The 9116-nt window shown below is 47.3% G+C and overlaps 1 protein-coding gene across 1 annotated transcript in view; it reads right to left on the bottom strand.

Moving 5' to 3' along the window:
- DHX40 (DEAH-box helicase 40) overlaps positions 1 to 5879 on the bottom strand; it is a 51529-nt gene extending 45650 nt beyond the window's left edge. Inside the window, exons 1-3 of the mRNA XM_015426278.1 lie at positions 5824 to 5879; positions 2939 to 3138; positions 1929 to 2074 (exon numbers count right to left, since the gene is read on the bottom strand). Coding sequence (XP_015281764.1) covers positions 1929 to 2074; positions 2939 to 3122 — 330 coding nt within the window. The 5' untranslated portion in view covers positions 3123 to 3138; positions 5824 to 5879. The remainder of the gene's footprint in view (positions 1 to 1928; positions 2075 to 2938; positions 3139 to 5823) is intronic.
- Positions 5880 to 9116: the final 3237 nt, after the last annotated feature.

Here is a 9116-nt window from a genome sequence, read left to right as displayed (position 1 = left end):
GACTCTAATCTGGGAGAACCGGGTTTGATTCCCCACTCCTCCACTCGCAGCTTCTGGATGACCTTGGGCAAGCCATAGTTCTGTCAGCTGTCCTTGAAAAAGAGAAGTTTCTCTCAGAGCTCTCTCAGCCCCACCTCCCTCACAGGGTGTCTGTTGTGGGGAGGGGAAGGGGAAGGAGTTTGTGAGCCGCTCTGAGACACCCTTGGGTAGTGAAGGGCGGGGTATAAATCCAATCTCTTCTCTTCTTCTTTTCTGGTGGACACCCCAGCACTGCCTTGACCTGGATGGCCCAGGCCAGCCCGATCACATAAGACCTTGGAAGCTAAGCAGGGTCAGCCCTGGTTAATACTTGAATGGGAGACCACCAAGAAAGTCCAGGGTCGCTACGCAGAGGCAGGCAATGGCCAACCACCTTTGCTCGTCTCTGGCCTTGAAAACCCTACAGAGTCACCATAAGCTGGCTGCGACTTGAAGCCACTTTCCACCACCTCCTGCCCCGTCATTCTGAAATGGGCTACCAGTGAAAGTGAGGGCCACTCTGTGTTCAGGAGGTCTTGGAAAGGGGCTTCCTTCTGGAGGACAGTTTCAGAAGGCACCCACGTTGGTTCTGCAGTAGAACAGCCGGATTCCAGTCCAGTAGCGCCTTAGAGACCAACAACAGACCAGGGCCTTCTCGGTGGCAGCTCCATACTGGTGGAATGAGCTCCCGGAGATCAGGGCCCTGCGGGACCTTTTACAGTTCCGCAGGGCCTGTAAGATGGAGCTCTTCCGCCAGGCTTTCGATTAGGAGCTGCCTGAAACACCAAGGAGTGACCCTCTGCCCTGGCTTTGCTACCTTCAGCCTGTCTCGCCCCATAAATCAATCTATCAAACTGAGCCGATGTGAGAATACCATCAGGACTATCATCTAATTAGTGGTATGGTTTAATCTAGGACTCTCTGCTCTTGCACTTTAATTGCTTCTGACCCTTGAGGAAAATGGATAATTGACTGTTTATGAATGTTTTATGTATGTTTTTTTTTAACTGTATTTATATATGCATTTTATGTAAGCCACCATGTACCCGCCTTGGCAGGGAGGGCAGGGTGTAAAGCGAACTAATAAATAAATAAATGAGATTTGGGGGGCATGAGCTTTTGAGAGTCCAAGTTCCCTTCATCAGATCTGAAGGACAAAGCTTGGACTCTTGAAAGCTCCTAGCCCAAATATCTGGTCAGTCTCTTAAGGTGCTACTGGATGCAAATCTAGCTTATCCTGGAGGATGTTTTGTTGATTTCGTACTGCTGTTTTCATTGACTGTGCAGCCTTTCAAAAGCTGTTATTTACCACCACTGCTCTGATGTGTGTTGGGGGAGGAACTGCTTTGTACATTTTTGTCACCTCCCTTAGACCCGTGCATGGGAGAAAGATAGTCTAGAAATACTGCTTCTTAAATTACATAACTAAGCAGCACTCAGGGATGTTTCTAAGGCTGCCTTGCAGCAAAAGCACAAATCTATCCAGGGACCCAACATGTCCTTAAGCCCTCTCTGGGGATGACATCCTGGCCCATGCATCAGCAAAGGAAAGGGGGCCCCCGAGTCCCCCATGGTGGGGGAATCCAGCATAGTGGCTTGGTTTTTCATGGCTTCAGTGCAGAACTTTTCAGCAAGTATTTTCTAGACACAGAAAAATGTCAACCTATCCCAAAGTGGAAATAAAAAGCCAATTTTACAGAGCAACGTAACAGAAAACAGGGGGACTGTGCATAGAATTCTGAGGCCGATGGGTGTCCCCTCCTGGCAAGAACCAACTGTGTCAGAGGCAAGGCTGGTTGGGACCCACAGGCAGGCTTTTTCAGCTGCCACAAACTCTGGAACTCTCCCCCCCCCCCCCCCCTCCCAGCAAGAGCAATGCCACTCTCCAGCAGCTCAGTTCTGACACGTACCTCGGAAGCGCACTCATCAAAGCGAACCTGATACCCCACGATGCTTCCCAGAGGGCAGTTCATCTCCTCTGCTACCCGCTGGGCCACTGATACGGCAGCCACTCGCCGCGGCTGCGTCACACCAATCAGGCCATGGTTGGCAAACCCTGCAAAAGGTAACGGAAGGGCTCTGTCAAGTTTCACAGGAACAGGGAGAAAAGGAATTGACTGTAGCCTTGAAAAAGGTAACAGAGCCACATGGCAAAAATAACATATAGCACATTTCTAGAAATAATTCAGCATCCTGGTGAACAGATCTCAAAAGCATCACTCCCCTGTGACTTTCCAATAGTGTTTCAAGGCCTGCTGGGATTCCTCAGAAATCTGTCAGGCGTTCCTCACTGAGTAACGGCCAGAACCTCCCCCGTAATTATTATTATTTGGTTGTCTATAGTACACTTTTCTCGCTGAGACTCAAGGCAGATAAGTCAATACACAGATACACAGCATAAGTCGAGCACAATCGACAGGATGGGACATCCAATGAATAATACAGTAGGGTCTGGACTACAGACCTCCGAAAACAAACAGAAATCTCAAACTGGGTTGAAACAAAGCATGAATTTTTAAACATGATATACTAAGTATAAATTACCTTGTCTGGAGCACACTTGCAGTGATAGTTAGCCTTATAGTAGGGTAGGACACTGTCCTTACCCCTTTACCAATGCAACTTTCTCACCGTTTCATTGCAGCACAGTTCTAGTTACCTGTCCAAGAAAGACTGCCCACCACCACCTCTCTGCAGATGCAGTTACATCTTCTGGGACACACAGTCAATCACAGAGGAAAGCAAGAAGCTCAGAAGGGACCCTACCCAAAGTACGGAGTACACTCCACAGCACATTGCCCACACGGCCAGCATTCTCCAGCTACCACACAAGGATCCCTTGACAGACAAATCAACACAGAAATGTAGAAGGAAGAAGGTTTGAAAGGCATGGCTTGAACAGCAACTGGCCAATAGATACCTTCTTGGAATAAATATTTTGGAAGCTGTGTGGTTTTTCCACTCCCCGTTTCACCGGTCACCACAAGAAATGCATTGTCACAAACCGCTTCCACTAATTTCTTCCTGTATCTGTAAATAGGCAAAGTCTCATAGTCCCGGTATTCTTTCCTTTCTCCTTTGGGCAATTTGGATTTTCTCTCCATTGGAACAGGAGCCAGGCTGTGTAAAAGAAGAGGAAACACATCACAATGAGCTCCACAAATCTCTGAAGGCACATTCGCAGCACAATCGTCCACATGAAAAACAAAACGTGGCAGGGCAATGCAAAAAAAACAACAAAAAACCGAGTTAAGATTAAAGCAACGGCCCAGGCCAAGCCCAATGCATCAAAGAAGCAAAAATCGGGAGGGGTCTGCCTAGAAATAGTTGGCAATGGAAAGGGGTTTCCCTTTAAATGAAAGCTAAAAAGAAAGCATTGTGGCAGGGTTCCCCAGTGTCGTGCCTGTGATCACCGTGGTGCCTGCCAACAGCTTTTCTGGCACCCACCAAGTGTTTGCAGAAATAGGAGGGACCAAATGTGGCTCCTGCCAGTGTTTGAGCTCAACTGAGTTAGTGTGAGCTAACTCATAGTTTTTTAGCCTCCAGCTCACACATTTTTGTCTTCGCTCAGGAAGGATGACTCCAGAGCAACCTAATCTATGCAGGAGCCAAATCGCTGGCTCACAACTTTAATGCCAGGAGCTCACAAAGAAGAATTTTTGCTCACAAGACTCTACATCTTAGAGGGAGCATTGGCTCCTGCCCAGTTGGCCATTGGAGATCTAATTCATACAGATAAAAAATAACAAAAGTGTTGGTTCTATTCTTTCACTCCTTCCCATGTGTTTTTAAAAATTAATCCTCTTGTTCTGGTCACTTGGCCTTCGTCTGTCTGTCTGTGTGACTAGCTCCACCTCCTGTTAGGCATTTTGCAGTTGATCCCACCACCCTGTGTGAGATTTCCAAAGGTGCCTGCAGGCTCAGAAAGGCTGGCGATCTCTAAATTATGGGATACAGAAAAATATGGGGGGAAATCAGCCTAAAAACCCTGAAACTAGCATGTTCAGAAGGCATGGAATAATGAGAGCCACCAAAGAGGAATACAAAGTGTAGAGCACAAATCAAGTCACTTATGCCCACAAATGCACAAGAGAATCCTGGAGAAGGAGATTTTTGTGGAAGTGGATTTCCAAACCCTCCAATTCCTTGAAGGTCCCACTTTGTTGTGTTTCATCTGTAAAGGCCTCCTCTACCATTGCAGCATTAATTTAAAATAAGCTCTCTCTGTGAGAAATGGTATCTTAGCACATCTATACCATTGCAGCATTAATTTAAAATAAGCTTTCTCTCACATTAGCACACTGTGAGAAATGGTATCCTGCAGCATAAGCTTTTGTGTGCAAGTGAGGGTAACTGCAAGGAATGAATGGAGGACTAGCAAACACTGATGAGCTGTTAAAAGAGAAACTAGACTGATAAAAACAGTCCTTGGAGAATGGAGGTAACTGGCCAGAAGGGGAAAGAGAGTCTTGGGATGGTTGAAAAGTGTGTCAGATAAGGATGGCACCTCCTACCCCACCCTAACCCCCTGCTTCAAAAAGATCCAGCGAGTCAACACAACAGTCACGTAATACCTATTTATTAAAGGTAAAAGTAAAGGTTCCCTTGCTCGAAAGCCAGTCGAGTCCGAATCTAGGGTTGCGGTGCTCATCTCCGTTTCAAAGCCGAAGAGCCAGCGCTGTCCGAAGACTTTTCCGTGGTCGTGTGGCCGGTATGACTAAACACCAAGGCGCACAGAACATTGTTACCTTCCCACTGAAGTGGTACCTATTTATCTACTTGCAATATCTTGCTTTCAAACTGCTAGGTTGGCAGGAGCTGGAACTAGAGACGAGAGCTCACTCCGTCATGTGGCAACTTGGGTCTCGAACTCCTGAACTCCTGACCTTCCACAGCCTGCAGTTCAGCATCTTAATTTATTTATTAGGATCAACTAAAATAGGAAACACTCATAGAACACTACACCCAGTTCAATGTTAAATACACACAAGGGGGGGGAGGTATTCCATGGCAGAGTCAAGAAGCCCCTGGTCAGCAGTTTTAAGAGATTTCAGATGCCAAAAAGAGTGTGTGTCAAACTGCCAGGGGGTTCTCCACCATACCCTGAAACATCTTTTCTCTTCTCCCTCCTCCTTGTCCGCATTTCTGTCACTGAAACACAGTCCAATGAAGAGTTCTTCTTAGAAACGAGAACATTTTCTATTTGGTGATATTTCGGCTGGAATTTTTAAAAAGTATTGTGCCACGAATGCTTTTTCAACCACATTTAAAATACAGGCTTCAAGTCTTCCCTCTCCATCATGCAGCTGTCAATGGTGACCCTGGGCCAGCCCTTCCTCTCTCAGCCTAACCGACCTCACAGGTTTGTTGTGGGGATAAAGCAGGGAGCGAGAAAAGGGACAGTGGAGAAAGCTTTCTGATGAAATAAAAATAACAGTAACGGACAAATGAAGACTCCCTCCGCCGTCACCGCATCTCTGTGCTTGGCGGGGGAGGGGAGCAGCGAGAGGAGGTGATGTTGCACCTGTTGAATTCCTACCTGCCAAATGGGTGTTAAAAGCACCGGAAACCTACCGGATAAGCAAAAAGGTGGCTGCCCCGTCCCCACTTCATTCATTCATTAGATTTATACCCCGCCCTCCCCGCCGAAGCAGGCTCAGGTCGGCTTCCATAAATTTCTTTAAAACAGTTTTAGAACATTTTAAAACCAATACAAAACTAAACTGCGATACATCCAGTGGTGGGGGGGGGGCATACAACCCTTTCCTTCCCCTACGGTGGGCAGAGCATCCACTCACAACGCACCTTATGCAGGTACCAGCCACGTGACACTGCCCGGCGCAGTTTATTTTCCCTCTCCAACCCGGAAGCCGAGGAAGAGGCGCGCCGCTGTGACGTCACCCCTCCGAGGTCACGCGGCGACAGCGGCTCTGGAGGCCCCGCCCCCTCCTCCTGCCAAGCCCCGCCCCTTCTGCCCCGTGCCCTTTGCGCTTCTTCTGCCCGCTTCTTTGTGCGCCCCGGGGGGGGGGGGGGGGTGCCTAGCAGTTGCCTCCGCTGACCTGCTGCATCCTTGGTTAAGCCTTTGCAGTTTGTTGTTGTTTTCCTTGTTATTATTAATAATATTTTAATAATAAGTTATTATTAGTAGTAATATCGTAATGATAAACATTGTATGCAGCCTCTGGGGTCCGTTGGGGAGAAAAATCTATCAGGAACAGTAGCCCCGCAGCATTATTAGGAGCAACTCTCTGCATCCAAAATAGTCTAATCCAATCGAGGTTGGCTAACCCAGGCTCACCTGGTTTATCAGATCTCCTAAACTAAGCAGGGTCATCCCCGGTGAGTACTTGGGTGGGAGACCACGAAGGAAGTCCCAGGCTCTACACACAGGCAGGCTGTGGTCGTAAGTCAGCTGTGACTTGTGGGCACACACACACGCCAGAAACATGCAGGCTAACTCTAAAAACTGGCTTTAAAAAAAATTCTGTCAGGAGCATCTAAGCATGTCCCTGATGAATTGAGTCCCAAACTGATGCTAAACATACACACACACGCAAAATCACACACCTCTTTTAACATCTGATGAAGAGCTCTGGGGAACCTGGAAGCTTGCACACTCTTTTAAAAACGTTTAACCTTGTTATTTAACCTCGGAGTGCTCCTGGACTCCGCCTTAACGATGGAGGCCCAGGTAGCAGCCACTGTCAAGTCAGCCTTTTACCATCTGCGGCTGGCACGGCAGTTGGCTCCCTACCTTGACCACGATGACTTGGCCACAGTGATCCACGCGACGGTCACCTCGAGGTTGGACTACTGCAACGCTCTCTAGATGGGGCTGCCTTTGTCGCAGATCTGGAAGCTGCAGCTGGTGCAGAATGCAGCAGCCAGGCTGTTGATGGGCCTCTCTAGGCGAGCCCACGTCCAGCCTTCGCTGAAGGCGCTGCACTGGCTGCCAATAGCGTATCGGGCCCACTTCAAAGTGCTGGTTCTTACCTATAAAGCCCTATATGGCCAGGGTCCAGCTTACCTAAGGGACCGCCTTTCCCCATATGTTCCCCCAAGGGCACTACGGTCGGGGGCAAAACATCTTCTGGCTATTCCAGCCCCTAGAGATGTCAAATATGCTGCAACTAGGGCCAAGGCTTTTTCGGTGGCGGCTCCTATCTGGTGGAACGAGCTCCCGGAAGAGATCAGGGCCCTGCGGGACCTTATGCAGTTCCACAGGGCCTGCAAGGCGGAGCTCTTCCACCAGGCTTTTGAGTAGGAGCCGCCACCATCACTGTACCATCACCGCACAGCCAATTTTGGCAATGCGAGCTGGCCCTGGAACTGAAGAACGGACATAGCGCAGACTGATCAAGTAGAGCTAGTAGAATTTGTTGTTGTTGTTGTTGTTGTTGTTCAGTCGCACAGTCGAGTCTGACTCTTCGCAACCCCATGGACCAGCTTCCGCCAGGCCCTTCAGTCTTCCGCCGTCCTCTGAAGTTTGCTCAATTTCATGTTCGTTGCATCAATGACACTGTCTAACCATCTCATCCTTTGCCGTCCCCGTCTTCTTTGACCTCCAATCTTTCCCAGCATCAGGGTCTTCTCCAGTGAGTGCTCCCTTCTCTTTTGGTGGCCAAAGTATTTGAGCTTCAGTTTCATTATCTGGCCTTCCAGGGAACAGTCAGGGTTGATTTCTTTTAGGATTGACTGATTTGTTCTTCTTGCAGTCCAAGGGACTCTCAAGAGGCTCCTCCAGCACCATAGTTCAAAAGAATCTATTCTTCGGCACTCGGCCTTCCTTATAGTAGAATTTAGAAACATTGTATTGGAGACCCCATCTTGGATATTGTTTTGTGAGCACCGATTTTAAATGTAAATGTAATCGATTGTTTTATCTGGTTTTTATTGTCATGTATGGCAACTGCCTCCTGTCAGCCGCCATGAGCCCATGTGGAAGGGCGGGATATAAGTCAAATAAATAAATAAATAAAATGTTGCAATACAGAAATCAAAAATTCAACACAGGAAAAAAATACAAAAAAGCTTCTGGATACATAGTGTACCATACGGTATGTAACAAGCTCCTTAAAAATTACTTTAATAAAGAAGGATGTGTCCACTCGTGTTTGGGCACCAAGTCATAACCATTACTTCTAACTCACTTCCTGCATTCAAAGAAACAGACAGAGTGATGATCGGCCGGTTGAGAGTGTATTGTACTGATTGGAAAACTGTTCTGTGCATCAATTAATGGGGTCCATTTATCCATTAGACTGTAAGGTAACCCAGTCTAATACTTTTGTCAGAAATAAAATAGTCCCAGATTTTGATATGCCACTGGTTTATCATCAGGGTACTCTGATTCTTCCAATGGATAGCAATAACATTTTTAGCAGCAGTAAGTAAAACTGAAATCAAATCTCTTTCCATGGCAAGGATCTGGGTTTTCAGCCATAAATTTAAAAGAATGAAGGCGGGGTTCTTTGGGAAGTGTATGACCAGTGATCAGTTTAATTTCTAGTAAACATCATTCCAAAAATTTTCAATTCGAGGGCCGGTCCACCAATTCTGAAAAAAGGATCCCACTTTGGTCCATGGTTTCCAACATAGGGGAGATTGCAGGGGGGTTATATATGAAAGTTTAGCTGGTGTAATGTACCATCTTAGGAGAAGCTGATTACGTTTGTATCGGAATGGATCTTGAAGTGTAAACTGATGAGCCCCAAATCTGAATCCATTGAGTTTCTGAGAGGTGCCTGCCAAGGTCTGTGTGCCAAGCTTTTTGAGTTGTGGTAAGGGAGGATTCAGTTTCCATTAAAAGAGATCTGTATATCATGGAAATCAAACCTTTCTTTAAGAAGGACTTAGAAGCCCAGAGTCTTTCAAAGAAGCTAAGAGGCCTGTTGAAGGTCATATTGTCTTTAAGGGAATGGAAAAGACTTGCACTCTCTTTTTGGGTTATTTGGTTGGTCCTAATAAAAGGTAAGGGCTGCGGTGGCTCAAGTGGTTAAGATGCCGAACTGCAGACTGGAAGGTCAGTAGTTCAGCAGTTCGAGACCCGAGTGCCGCATGACAGAGTGAGCTCCCATCTCTGGCCCCAGCTCCTGCTA

This window comes from Gekko japonicus, unplaced genomic scaffold, assembly GCF_001447785.1.
Source record: "Gekko japonicus isolate JY-2015 unplaced genomic scaffold, Gekko_japonicus_V1.1 scaffold476, whole genome shotgun sequence".
Classification (NCBI taxonomy): Eukaryota; Metazoa; Chordata; class Lepidosauria; order Squamata; family Gekkonidae; genus Gekko; species Gekko japonicus.
The sequence above is the reverse complement of the archived record's forward strand: the minus strand, read 5'-3'. Positions and strand labels throughout refer to the sequence as shown.